General features: G+C 52.1%; 2 protein-coding genes across 5 annotated transcripts in view; one reads left to right on the top strand and one right to left on the bottom strand.

Annotated features, from left to right (window-relative positions):
* Window positions 1-3,788, top strand: part of STPG1 (sperm tail PG-rich repeat containing 1) — a 58,881-nt gene extending 55,093 nt beyond the window's left edge. For both annotated transcript variants that reach the window (XM_010345439.3, XM_003934855.4), the window contains one exon: window positions 2,181-3,788. In XM_010345439.3, the coding sequence (XP_010343741.1) occupies window positions 2,181-2,257 (77 nt within the window). In that variant the 3' untranslated portion in view covers window positions 2,258-3,788. The remainder of the gene's footprint in view (window positions 1-2,180) is intronic.
* Window positions 1-14,034, bottom strand: part of GRHL3 (grainyhead like transcription factor 3) — a 44,475-nt gene that overhangs the window by 3,864 nt on the left and 26,577 nt on the right. The window contains exons 13-16 of one of the 3 annotated variants that reach the window (XM_003934852.3): window positions 13,456-13,544; window positions 12,548-12,633; window positions 10,398-10,462; window positions 5,147-5,740 (exon numbers count right to left, since the gene is read on the bottom strand). In XM_003934852.3, coding sequence (XP_003934901.2) covers window positions 5,626-5,740; window positions 10,398-10,462; window positions 12,548-12,633; window positions 13,456-13,544 — 355 coding nt within the window. In that variant the 3' untranslated portion in view covers window positions 5,147-5,625. Of the gene's footprint in view, window positions 1-5,146; window positions 5,741-7,156; window positions 8,130-10,397; window positions 10,463-12,547; window positions 12,634-13,455; window positions 13,545-14,034 lie in introns of those variants that run through there. The other 2 variants (XM_074380289.1, XM_074380290.1) reach the window with 2 other exon arrangements.

The following is a 14,034-nucleotide window of genomic DNA, read 5'->3' as shown; positions in this document are numbered from 1 at the left end:
ATAGCTTTTGTCAGATTGTCAGAAAAGTTCTTTTTCTTTATTTTTAAAAAACTTTTATTATCATTTTTTTGAGACGGAGTCTTGCTCTGTCACCCAGGCTGGAGTGCAGTGGCATAATCTTGGCTCACTGCAACTTCCGCCTCCTGGGTTCAAGGAATTCTCTTGCCTCAGCCTCCCAAGTAGCTGGAATTACAGGCACGTCGCACCACACCGAGCTGCTTTCTGTATTTTTAGCAGAGACAGGGGTTTCACTATGCTGGCCAGGCTGGTCTTGAACTCCTGACCTCAACTGGTCTGCCCCACCTTGGCCTCCCAAAGTGTTAGGATTACAGGTGTGAGCCACTGTGCCCAGCCAGAATTTTTCTTAAAAATATTTCAGCTACTGGTCTAGTACGGCCAGGTTATTTTACAGATGGGGAAGCCCTGGAGAGCAAGTTGGCCACAGTCCACGGTGAGTGCCTGGCCGCCAGTGCCAGGTGTTTCCTATTTATGCCTTGTTTGTTAGTGAAATTAACTAAGGACCAGCCAAGGAGCAGCTCTTTTCAGCCATCTCTAGCGCCATGCCCTTTTTACAGGCAAGCATAAGTAGGGATCCCCTGTTACATCTGGAATCTTCCTGAGAGTTAATATCATGAGGGACTCACTCCAGTGGGTGGTCTCTGTGCTTCCCGACCTATTTGTCGCTCTCTACAGAGCGCTTTCACTGTTACTACACCCTGACTGTGGCCAAAGCAATTGGGACCGACATGTGGCAGGTGGCACAGGAGGACAAAGGCAGAGCTGCGATGGCCGCCAGCTTGGTTACACTCAGCCTTTCTGTGAGTGTTGATGATGCTCCCATGCTAGGGAGCAAGGATGACGTGGGTCCCGGGCTTGCCCCCAGAGCTGCCGTAGGTAGGGAGACTCCTTCCCCTCCACACTCACAGATGAGACTAACATAAGGCAGACTGAGCAGGAAGAAGGGCGTTCTCATAGCTTTGGCCTTGCAAATGTGGTGATAATCATACCAGCAAGACTGTAGAGGTTTGATCTGGGACTCATCTGCTCAGTTGAGGAGAACTCAGTTTTGGCCAAACATGCAAATGCTCCATACAATGGGTGAACTCCAGAGAGGGTGGGGCACAGGCAGGGATCCTGGTTTGACCCTCCTCCGCCACATCCTCTAGAAGCCTTGCCCGAAAGCATTTTCCGTGCTGTGTGTGGTGCTAGGCACCCGGCACACAGAGACCCATGCCAAGGTGGGCTTCTGCGAGGGGTTTCCTGGGTACATGCAGGTGCCAGCATCTGCCTGCTCAGCTTCCAGTAAACTCAGATATACCTGAACTGCCATGGGCTCCCCCAGCAGCTTCCCAAGTAGAAGAACAGAGAGGCCGTGCATGGGACCCTCATTCACCAAGTTGGTATCAACACAAGAGTTTCTGGTCACCTGGGGCTGCGGTTCTCACGCCCTGCTCATCTCCTAGAGAACCATGTCCACAATTTTCATGGCTTCTGCTTTTATGGAAACCCCTGAACTAAATTAAAAAAAAAAAAAAAAAAAAAAAAAAAAAAAAAGACTTCATGAAGCTAACACCTTCCTTCTTTAAGAATATCGCTGGCCGGGCACGGTGGCTCATGCCTATAATCCAGCACTTTGGGAGGCCGAGGCAGGCGGATCACCTGAGGTCAGGAGTTTGAGACCAGCCTGAGCAACATGGAGAAACCCTGTCTCTACTAAAAATACAAAATTAGCCTGGGGTGGTTGCACATGCCTGTAATCTCAACTACTCAGGAGGCGGAGGCAGAGAATCACTTGAACTCAGGAGGTGGAGGTTGCGGTGAGCCGAGGTCACACCATTGCACTCCAGCCTGGGCAACGAGAGTGAAACTCTACCTCAAAAAAAAAAAAAAAGTATATATATATTGCTTTATACTCGATTTCTTTTCCAATTTCATGGAAAACAGTTTTGTAAATTTTGTTCTGTTAAAGAAGTTAAAAAGAATTAAAGAAGGGCCGGAAGCCAGAGTTTGACTTGTGCCTTGCCACCTGGGGCCAGTTCCTTCCCCTCTGTCTCCCCACGCGTAAGATGCAGGGCTGGCACAGGGGTCCCAGGCCTTTCCAGCTCTGAGGTGGTAATGCCAGAGACTGCAGCAATGGAGCTTTTCTCTCGTCATGCCTCTGCCTCTCTCTCCCCTCACAGCCACGTACAAGCCAGAACGCCCAGGAAAGCAGTCCTTCCTCTACAACGAGGATAAGAAATGGATTCCGGTGATGTAGGGATATCACACAAGATCGAGGAGAACGCCGGCCACCAGCCTGCCCCACCCAGCTTCCCCAGGACATCCCTCAGGAGGAGACCGATCATGTGTGTGGCAGCTGACAACTTGGGGGATGGCTCTGCCACTCTGGCCTGGTGGGGTAGCTGGGCTGCTGCCATTGCCTTTATCTCGAGCTGGAGACATTGCTCCTGGAGATTGCACCCCAGCCCCACCGACTCCAGTGGCTTCCTGAGCAGAGGGAGGTGGACAGAGCCCCCTGGCTGCTTCCCAACACACCCATCCAGGCTGGCTTCTGGCACGACTCCCCGCTGCAGACTTAAGGATTCCTGAAGCACAGACTTCAAGGAGGACCAGTCCACCGTGAAGGTGGCCAAGCCTGGAAGCCCCACCCTTCCCTGTTTCATTACTTCACTCAATTACACGTTCATTCATTTCCACACTCCTGCCTTTCTCATTTGTCCCTCTCTGACCTCACTCACTCACGGTATGTCTGCTGGGTGAAAGCTACCTGCAGCCTGGTGTTGCTTTCTTCCACCAACCCACAGCTTCCTTTCTAAAGTGACCATCTGTTTGGAAAGGCCTCTCTTACTCCTTTTAGACCTTTTTCTTCTTTGGAGTGGGAGATCGTCTTAGAATGGCAGCGGCCGGGCTCAGGAGCTGCCCTTTTCCCTGACTTTCTCTAAAGGTGGGGCCGAATTTTCTCAAGGCTTCTGGAGCCCTCCATGGAGTCCAGTGGCCTTTCTAGGCAGGATATCCTTTGTTTCTTTATGTGGAGGTGAAAAAGAAATGTGCCCTGGTGGTTTCCGCGGCGGCTGCACAGATGTCCCGGGGGCTGGGGGGGTGGGGAGCTGCCTGGCTCCTTTCCTGATCAGGCAGGCTTTGACTGGGGCTTTGACTGATGCTAGAAGTCTCTCTGTGCATTAACCCCAGCAGACACTGAGCAGTTGCCAAGGCTCCGAGGCCTGCACAACCGTGGCCTGTCCAGAGAAGTGGCTCTCAGCCTTGACTGCACACTGTAATCACCTGGGGACTTTGAAAAGTACTGAGGCCTGGGGCCCTCCCACAAATGCGGATTTAACTCCTCCAGGGTGGGATCTGGGCAGTGGGGAGGAGGGAGGTGTGGGTAAAAGCTGCCCAGGTGATTCCAATGATAGGTGAAGGTTGAGAAACGCCACCTTCCAGCTTCCCAGCTGGCTCTGCTGGGTGGGAAGCTCGGGGGTGGGAACTTTATACACGTGCAGCACCTGCAGCGTGGCTGTGGTTCCACACTCCTCTGTCATGTAACCTTCACACATCACCTGGCTCTGACATCAAGGGTGCTGTCACAGCCACAGTGAGGCCTTGGCTGAGCAGAGCAACTCTGGGGCTCCACCGAGTCCCTCCCTCCGTGGCAGGCAAGCCACGTGGGAGCCCGAGACAAAAGGAAACATCAGTAACACGAATCCTGTCCTAAAAATTGTTTTGTTCACCGTGGATTTTGTTTCGGCCTGAATTTTAAAAATATTGAATTAAACTTACTTGATTATTGAGCTTTTGGGCACCCGTTCGTTTTTGTACTGTAGGCTAGAGACTCGCCTACCCATAGCCCTGACTCTAGGTAGGGCTTGGGAATTGGGACCACGGACTCTGTCTGCACTGGGAGATTTTTAGAGGCATCATGGTTTTCACACTTTAAAAAAAAGTTTTATTCAGACACATATTTATAAGAAACCCTAATACTTCAGTGGACCGAAGCAGAGCTGTGGTGATGGAGTTAGGCGGGATGCACGAGGCTTGCTGCAGCCCCTTCCTCACACTGTGGTGGTCCTGGAGAACCACCAGTGAGCCCTGAGGCTCTGAAGATGATAATTACAAACAACCAACAGAGACCGTGTCCTGCCCTTTATAGCGAGAAACGGAGGGCTACAGGTGCGGTGGCTGGTAAGTCTGCTCTCCCAAAGGAAGAAAGACCCGCTTCACCTTGGCAGCTTAAAAAAGATAAATGAAAAGAAAACAAGCCTGAATCTGTGATTTGTTCTCGAAGGAAAATAAAGGCCTCGATTTGTAGCATTTGTCAAATTCTGGCCGTCCCCATGGCTGATTTCAATGTGCCAACATGACCACACTGCTGCAGAGTTGGGAAGAGATGCATGCAGTTGCTTCTGTGAGCTGTAGGAGCTGGCTCGGGGGAAAGTAGCTTGGCCTAGAGAGTAGGGGCAGAGCTGCCACAAGACTCAGATCATATGGCTCCCAGCCCTGGATGCTCCCTGCTGGCCCCAGCTGTGAGGTCCTCTTTAAGCTCATTCTGCCCCCTTCCCAGGACTTTCTCTCCAGAGTCAATGATCTTGAGGCTGTAACATTCAAAGACAAAGATCTGGACATCAGGAATGTGCTGCCTGCCAGAGGGCACCTCTGCCCCACCGGTGCCCTGCACATCCCACCGTCCTTCAAGTCCAGGGCAACCTGCTGTCAGCCCAGAGCCAGAGTGAAGGGAGAAAGAGCAGCCAGGCCCCGACCACTGTAGCCCTCTCTTCCCAGCAGACCCTCCCAAAAGGAATTAGTAGAGCATGTGAAGTAATACATAGGTAGACTTTTATTACTAAATACCACGTGAGTATACAAAAATGCATCACTGAATAACTGCTAAAAAAAAGTCCAAGAAATGCGAAATACACATTTTTGAAATGATAAAAATGTATCCATGAAAAATACAAAATGTTGCACATATATACAATATATTCATATATATATAACACATAATGAAAATTGTAAATAAGAAATGTATACAACAGTGAGTGGCAAGGCAGTAGTTATACACAGCGGTCACTTTGTTCCAGTCAATCATTGGTGCTATTTACATCTTGCATTGAGGAAGTCTGTGAGAAAGAGACTCTTTCACTATAGTGTCTTTTAAGTCATTTGCACTGAAAATCAAGTTTTCAAGTTAACTGACCAAAGGGTGAAACATCCTTTGTCTGAAGTTGAAGGGAGACGGAGAGTGGGGCCGCCCCAGCCGGTGTGGTGCTGTGGGAGGGAGTGCGTGCCGCCACTGTCTTAACGGGCAGCCTGCAGGAGGCCACTGCAGACAGGGTCTTGGGAGGAGGGAACAGTCTGTCGGGTGGGTAGTAGCCACAGTGACATTGTTTTGGGAGGCACTGGCAGGAAGTTTAGGGAGCAGATTCCAGCATGCCGTGAGGGTTCAGGCCAGGGGACCTCCCAGGTCTCTTCCTGGCCCTGACATTGGTGGGTTTGTGACTTAAGGGCCTCCTCCCTCAGGGAAGGCATTCAAGTAACAGCGCTGAGGCATGTGGAGAGGTTGTGTGTGGCGTGGGGCCACGTCACCACTGGCCCCTTGCTGGTCGCGAGGGTTTGGATGCTCGAAAGGCCTCACAGCTCCTTAAGGATGATCTGAATTTTGCCGTCCAGCTCCCCCATGTCCAGCAGGAAGGCAACGTGGTTGCTGTAATGCTGAATGATGTTGTTGTCCATGTTGACTAAGATTCTGAAAGGGAAGAGGGCACGTGGTTGGAACACAGCAGGCTCCCTGTTTTCAGGCCTTCTGAGTGACAAGGATGAGTGATGGGTCATACCCAGTGGGTACCTGCCACATTTTAGGTACCTCACAAACTTTCCCTCTGATCTTCACAACAACCCTACGAGGTGGGGGAGTCACAGTCTCCTTTACTGCATGATGCCCGGCGGCCAAGCCCAACTCAACCCAGGCCTACTGGCCCCACAGCCAGAGCTACTATGCCAGATTCCCTCTTTCCTGGTGCACCAGAGGATGGACACTCAAGCAACCAGTATGTAGATCTGGGGAGACGCCATGCTCCCTCAGTCACCATATTGAGGACTCAGACCTGAAGTGAGTTCAAGTCCAGGAGGGGTGGTGGTTTGGGTTCAACAAGAGGCTAGGATGTGTCAGTCAGGCAACCCTGCCGGAGCCAGAGGCAGGCGCCACCCAAGCCCCTCTCTGTTCCATCCCCAGGAAGCTGAAATCTCAGGAGGATTGTCCAATAGACTTAAGGGGCTAGGCCCACTGTCTCCCCATATTCTCTAGGCAAGGACCTGGGTCAACCTGAGAGAGAAGGAACATTCGTGGCTGTGGGCCCCTGCAGGAAGTCAGAGCCATAGTTTCTGGCAAAGAGCATCCCTCTAGGAGCTACTCCTGATGAAAGAACCACCAAGATTTGACTTGAGCTGATCACATCAGCCTTCTCTTTGTCTCTTCCCTGCTGTCTTCTGAGCATGTAATAGAGTTGGGTATATCTACCCACTCATTCACCATCCAACATCCATTCACATGCACACCCCCCCATCCACCATCCACCTAACCACACACTCATCATCCACCATCTGCCATCCACCAACCCATACACACCCCCATCCACCCATCCACCCACACAAACACACCCCCATCCACCATCCAGCTACCCAAACACACCTCCATCCACCAACGACCCACCCAAACACACCCCCATCCACTATCCACCCACCCATACACACCCCCATCCACCACCCATCCACCCAAACACACCCGCATCCACCATCCACCCACCCAAACACACCCGCATCCACCATCCAACCACCCAAACACACCCCCGTCCACCATCCACCTACCAAACACACCCCCATCCACCACCCACCCACCCATACACAACCCCATCCACCATCCACCCATCCAAACACACCCCATCCACCATCCAGCCACCCATTCACATCCCCATCCACCCTCTACCATGTGCCTACACACGCAGTGAGGAGATTTGGCATCTACTCAACCATCCACCCATCCACCCGCTCATGCACCATCTACCCACACACCCACCCATCCACCATTCACCCACACACCCATCCACCATCCACCCACACACTCACCCATCCACCATCCTCCATCCACCTGCCCACCTGTCCTTCATCTTCCCATTCATCCCCCGATATTCACTGAGGCCTTTCCATGTGCGGGACCTTACTCAAAAACAAGGACCATACAGAGATGAATTAGAACTAGACCCTGCCTTCCAGGAGTTTTAAATCTAGAAGGGACTTGGAGGATGAATCCTTATAGTACCCCAGTTCATAGATGAGGTTCAAAGAAACAAAGTTATTTGTCTAAGGACACACAGTTCATAGATGGCAGGCCTGGGATTTGAACTTTTGTCTCTTTCCACTGTATCATTTTTAGAAGGAAACAGAGCCCTATAGATAGAAGTTAGGAAGCAGTAGATAGAAGGAAGGCAAAATCCAGGGCTAGGGGAGAGTTCTTTGAAGTGGCACGTGAGTGGCAGGCACGAGGAACCCCTGAGGGCAATGGAGACAACAGGGACCCGAAGGCATGGCCCACATCCAGTTGTCTCTCCCAGCAGTCAAGCAGCTGCCACTCTCAGGAAGAGCCAGGCTTGGGCTCTCAGTGGTCTGGGTGCTGACTGCCAATGTGTAATCACAGGCTCCCCTTTGTTGGGTCCTACCTGGAGTTCCTTCATTTCACAGAGGGCTCTTTTCCTGGGCACTGGAGGCTGCAAACAGACTCGGGGAGACCAGAACTGGGCAGAGGGATGGGCGCTTTGTCAGCATCAGGGTGGTTTTGTTTGGTGTTTGTTGGGTGCTTCTAGGTGCCAGGCACTGTGTGTGTCTGATGTGCACCAGCTAGATGTCTGGGTCCCTCCCATCCCCAGCAGGGCCTCCCAGTGCCCTGAGCTCACACCTGCTCACACTTGCCAAGCCCACACGTGCACAAGAGGGCTTCCAGATGGGCCCACACACCCCTCCTCTCAGAAGTCAGTGGCAAAGGGCCCCTGAGAGGCAGAACCGCTCTCACCAAATGTGGGCCTCTTGTCACTTTCCACCTTCTAGCTGTCTTCAGTCCTGGGTCACATGAAACCCCTGGCCAGCTGCCAGCAAAAACAATGTATTTGCTCATCTTTCCAGTAATCTGTGGTGCCTATAAAGCTGATTCTATCCACCTTTGTCCAGAGGACTTCCGGGAGGGCTTGATGCAAATAAACCAGGCCTTTGATCAGAATTTCCTGTTTCTCACATAAGGATTTGGGGGGAGGCAGAAGATGAGCCTGGCCTCTCCTCTCCTAAGAGGTATTTTGAGGAATACTGTCATTCAGACATTTCAGGCAGTCCTGGGGCTGAGGTTTTCATGCCGTGGGGGTGTGTGGGGTGCCTCTGAAGGGCTGTGGAGTGATGCCCTGGGCTATGGTGCTGAGCAAATAAACTGGCCAGCCTGGCTGCACTCTTTATTTGCACATTGCTTAGTGGTTAGAGGAACAAGCAGGAGGCAGGATAACAGAGTGGATGCCTGTACAAGCTTTAGAAGGCCGGGATGTTTCTGCTCATGACCTCGTAACTACTGCAGACCTCAGTTTCCCCATCCATAGAAACAGATAATCATACCCAGCTCAAAAAGTCACTGAGATGATGCTTGGGAGGGATGCAGCCCAGTCCCTGATATGTAGGAAGTGCCCCGTAAATGGAAGCCTTTAGAATTATGATTTAAATAGCTGGCTGGGGCTTAAGGGAAGGCCTCTGGCAACCCAGCCAGTGGGGCTGGGGACATCCTTGTATGCACCCCCACTCCCCGACCCCCACGTAATCACACAGCCTGGCCTGGAGTGGGATTGGTAACAGAGGCCTGCCACAGGTGGGGTTGGAGCCAGGGGGCGTGGGCACCGGCGCTGAAGGGAGAGTGGGGCTGGGCTTGTCTGGGCAAAGCGGAGCCTGCCCTTCGCCATGAAGTGGATTTCACCTTACAGAGCGTGTGAGCCTCAGTTGGAAACCGAAACTTGTAAAAAAAAAAAAGACACACAAAAAACTCTAGACATGCAGGCAACTAAAACCAAAAAATAAATAAATAAATAAATAAATAAATAAAAACCCTTCCTAGGGGCTGCAGGGATGGACACTTTCCCCCACCTTCAACCTTCCATGGGAGACTGGGTAGGAACCAATGAGGAGGAAGGGAGGCGGGGCCGGGCCTGTGAGGAAGAAGGCCGGGGCCCTGGGTCTGATGGCAAGGGGACTCTGCTTGAGCACAAAACCTGCCTTACTTTGCAAAGTCTTCTAAAAAGGAAGATCCACATGCACTAGCCACGGGGTAAGCAGCCGAGCACCTCCAAGGGGCTACTAGAAATGCCACTGGAGTTAGACTATCCACAGCAGGACGGTCAGATTGGAGCTGTGGGCAGAGGGGCTGGGAGTGCATTTCCCAGGGCTCTGGTTCTGGGGCCTCTGGGCTGGCAACAGCAGTAACAATTCCTCACTGTCTGGGGGTCTTATGCCAGGCTAGTGAAGGGACCTACTCAGGAAAAGGTGTAGAGGCCAGGTTTACTGTCCTTGACCAGGGGCCTGATGCCTGGAGGGCAGTTACCAGGTGACCCTACCTCCCTCTCGCACAGGGTCTTCTGAGCAGGCAACAAAGGTACTATGGTCCCCAGGAGTCCATGGCAGGCAGCTGGGCACTGCCTGCCCCCTAGAGGGTACAGCTTAACTCCTGGCCTAGTCTCCAGCGAAGGTGGAGGAGGCCTGTGGAACATCCCTGGCTGGATTCCCTCAAAATGACTCCCAATGACAACTCCTTTTCCAGACTGATCGCCAGCCACTCCCTTCCTGCCTCTGGCTCTGCCAGCAGCAACTTTGTTGGGCCTGTCTGCCTCGTGCCTTTGATCCCCTCCTCCTGCCCCTGAGCACTGCTTATTACCTCTGAGCCTCAGTTTCCTTATCTGTCAAATGCGGACTATGGTATCTACCTCTTGGTGTGGCTGTGAGGGCTAAGCAGGACGTGCTTAGCCTCGTGTCTGACACATGGTGGGTGGGCAAGTGGATGCTGGTCACTATAATCATTATCATCCTCATCAAATGGCTTGGTTTTCCAGTGGCCTTGAACCTGGGTCATCTGACACAGGACCCTCCACTTCTCCCTCCATAGCACCCAGGAGGTCATATGTAAAGACCCTTCCACTTGTCTCCCACTCCCATCCTTCCCAATTGGGACCCATGTCTGGTCTCTGCCGATGGAGAGGTGACCAGGGGCGGTGGCCTGACTGGGGAGCTCTCCACCCCAACTCCGATCCCCTCAGCCCCTCCACCAAGGCCCAGTACAAACACTGCTCAGCAATGAGCAGCCAGCTGGGGAGGATAAACCAGGCACTCACCCTCGCTTGCATTTCTTGTAGACTTTGTAAATGTTCTCTTCAGGGAACCCATACTTCTCAGAGATCTGGAAGGAAAAGAGGTGATTCATTGTCTGCTGCCCACGCTAGATTTATACAAGTCTTTTATGACATCACTTTTTTCTTACTTTCTGATTACAAAAGTAAAATACATGCATATTGTGGACAAATATGAAGAAGACAATGACAACCATCAATAATCCTGTTTCTCAGAGACACCATTAACACCTGGGTGTATGTCTTCCCATCTTTCGGTCAAGGGTACAGTCGTGAGTACAGATGCTTTTAGGTTCCATGTGGTTTTATGTATCTTTTTACTCACCATCCTATTGTGAGCCTTCCTATATCACCACAAACACTCGACGAGGATAAGCCATGTGCCCAAGGCCTAGACCCCAGGTTCACTTACTCCATCATATCTGAAATGTTGGAACTTACTTCCCTACATGAGGAGACTGTGGGTCAGAGGCTTGTTGCGTGACCTGTCTGAGATCACACAGCCAGAGTCAGCCTGTCTCCCCAGAGCTTCTGAAGTTTCCTCTGGGGCAGGCAGGTCCAGTCTGCTCCCAGCTGTACCACCTGGACATGCAGAACTTTGAACAGGTCACTCTTACCTCTCTGAGCCTCCATTTCCTCATTTGTAAAATGGGCACAGTAATAGGATGTATACCCAGTGTGGTTCTGCACATGAACTGAGCCAACTATGGAAAGGGCTCAGCCCAGTGCCTGTCCCAGGGCAAGAGCTCTGTAAAACGTTGGTGCTTATTAGTAGTAGCTGCCTAGAAGCTGCAGCAAACCTCAGGTCCTGGGTATCAGGGGAGGTCATCCTCTCTGTGCATTTTAGAAAAAGGATCGGGTTCAGCTTCTCAGTTATTATTCTCTGCCCTGACAGATTCCTCCTGGCAAGAAAAGTGCTTAGACTACTATTTCTTTTAATGACGATGTGACTGGAAGTTACCAGGAAAATCTCAAGTCAGTCTAAGGAAGAACTCAGGAACTCTCTCACCGTAAATTGGGCAAATTGGACAAAGACACCATGGGTTGTCCCATAGGTAATAAGCTCTCCATTCCTGGAGGCACACAAGTCGAAAGTGGGCACCAGCTTGGAAGTGCTGTGGGAGACCAGGAGTGCAGGCACTAGATAGGGAGCTGACCCTTTAAGGGATCGTCCAACCCAAGCCTCTGAGTGTATATTTAGGTGACATTAATGGCCTTTTGTGAGCCCAACTTCTGGGGCTGATGCCAAGCAGGGTTGATGATGTGTAAAGAGAACAAGAAGCTGAGCATGATGAGAGTCCAGGCCAGCATTCCGGATGTGTCACCAAGAGCCGAGTGACCCTGACAAGTCAACTGACCTCTCGGAGGCTGTGTCCTCATGGGAAATCAGGAGATACGCATAGTACCCACTTTTCAGGGTTGTTAAGGGCACATGATGAGCCAGCACAGGTGGCGTGTCTGACCCACTGCCTGGCACATAGTGGGCCTTCAATAAAGGCCAGCTAGTGTTACTATTTGATGCCATTTTCCCTCTGCTGGCCTGAACTCTGGACACCATCTGGCTTTTCCAAGCGGTTCCACCTTCAGGCACAGCTGGCCCTGGTGGAGGCTGTGTTTGCTTAATTTTTGGCGGAGTCACAAAGCTAGCTGTGGGTTTTATTCAGGACTGGGCCGTTTTGCCAGCTCTCTGGTGGTTTAGGGAGTTGGGGAAGGTCTTCTTGCACAGTAATTACCTTCTGCCACCCCAGCCAGTGGCCCCCAGTCAACCACAAGCAGGAGGAATGAGGCCCTCTGGGAAAGAAAAAGAGTGTGTCTTTTTGGGTTCCATTCCCATTAAAACAGAAACAGGTTTGCAAAGCCAACAAAAAGCCCTGGCTCGTCAGAGAGCAGCCATCAGATTAAGGAGGATTTATAGAGTGTGCGACTCCCGGGGTGGAGTCAGGGTTCTGGCTGGGAGATAACATCGCAGTGGCACACCCCCACCGGCAGGGCCCCTCGGGTCCCCCGAACGGGGTGGGACGGGTAGGCCACCGGCATGCCGAGATTCCCTCCCGTGTGAAATCAGAACTGTGTGGTGAGAAGCAGGGACAGCAGCCCGGAGGGAGCCCATGGGGAGGGGTCCACAGGCAGCTTACCGCATTTCTCAGCCCCTTCAGGTCTGGGGTCTTCAACATGAGCGCATCAAACACCTCCTCGGTCTCCCTCCGCACATACAACAGGACTGAAAAGCAAGGAGCAGCTTTAGGGGTGCTAGGAAGATCATGTGACCAGGATCATCTCAGGGGCTGGGGAATCTGAAAACATTACTGTAAGATGGATTTCTGCCAAGGGTCTGTGCCCAGCTGGTGGCACTTCGGCCAGCTCTGCAGATTCCCATGTGCCTTCTTAGGCTGTGCTGATGTAGGGGTGTCTGAATCCCTGCTCTACTACCTGCCAACCAGGTGACCTAGCAAATGTGATTTTAACATCACGGAGCCTCATTTTATCGATGGAGGCTCTGCCCGCTACTTCGTAGAGTCACCGTGGGAATTAATGACAGTGTCTGGAAACGCCAGGGGCAACGCACAGCTCAATTCACAGCTGCTGGAAGCTTTTGAGCTTAGCTGCTAGTCAGTTGCTTTCTGATGGTCAACTACAGCCCCCAGAGGTTTGGGCTGGTTCCTTACCCCAAGGAAGTTACAGATTTAGAACGTCAAAGCAAGAAAGCCAGACATGAAAACCCCACCCTTCTTTTACCCCCCCCATTAGAAAAAGTGGGGGAGAGGGGACTCGTCCAGCATAATGAGGCTGTTGACTATGCCAGTTGCCCAGGATGCCCACGTCTACACGCGGTCAGGAGACAGAAGCCGCCAGTCCTGTGTGGTCTCTCCAAGCAGCCTAAGGTGCCCTCCTTACACCTACCCCCAAGTCTTGACCTAAACCTAGCTCCAAGGGGTAAAGCAGCTTCTTGGGCCCTCCCCAGGAGGCTTTGGGAAAGCCTATGAGGGATGCAGGAGCTGGGGTGAGCTCTGTGAGTAAATGGGGACGGAGGGCGGGAGGTTACCTCTCTGAAGGTCGTCTTCCTTGGCCTGCTTGGAGGGCGAAGGCTCAAACTCCTCAGTGAAGGGCGAGCAGGTACGCTTCAGAGGCAGCCTGTGGGGGTGGCAGTGGGGGAGTGTGTGAGGAACCTGGGGATCCCTAGAGGCTGAAAGACCCTGCTGGGCCTCCAGGGGCCCTAGAAATAGGGAAGAAAACACGAGGGTGGGTACAAAGCAGAGGGACAGTGGGCAAAGCAGCAGGTCTGGAGTTGGACTGCCTGGGTTCAAATCCCAGCCCTGCCACGCACAAGCTATGTGACCTGGGTGAATCTCTTAACCCATCAGCGACCCCCTTCACTCATCACTGACCCTGTCTATAAAATGGGATGATGAGAAAGCAATGAGAGCAATACTTCATAGAGTGGTGTGAGGCCACAAGAGACCATGCTCACTGCTCTTAGAACACTGTGTGACGCACAGTAGGGCCTCAGTAAATGTGGTCTCATCATCACCATCATCATCATTCCTTTTTTAAAAAATCAGGTCAGATGTGAGGCAGTGGGGGTGGAAGGATTGTGGGCTTTGGAGTAAGACAGATGTGGGCT

Source organism: Saimiri boliviensis, chromosome 11 (genome assembly GCF_048565385.1).
Source record: "Saimiri boliviensis isolate mSaiBol1 chromosome 11, mSaiBol1.pri, whole genome shotgun sequence".
Lineage (NCBI taxonomy): Eukaryota > Metazoa > Chordata > Mammalia > Primates > Cebidae > Saimiri > Saimiri boliviensis.
This window is presented reverse-complemented; position numbering and strand designations above follow the sequence as displayed.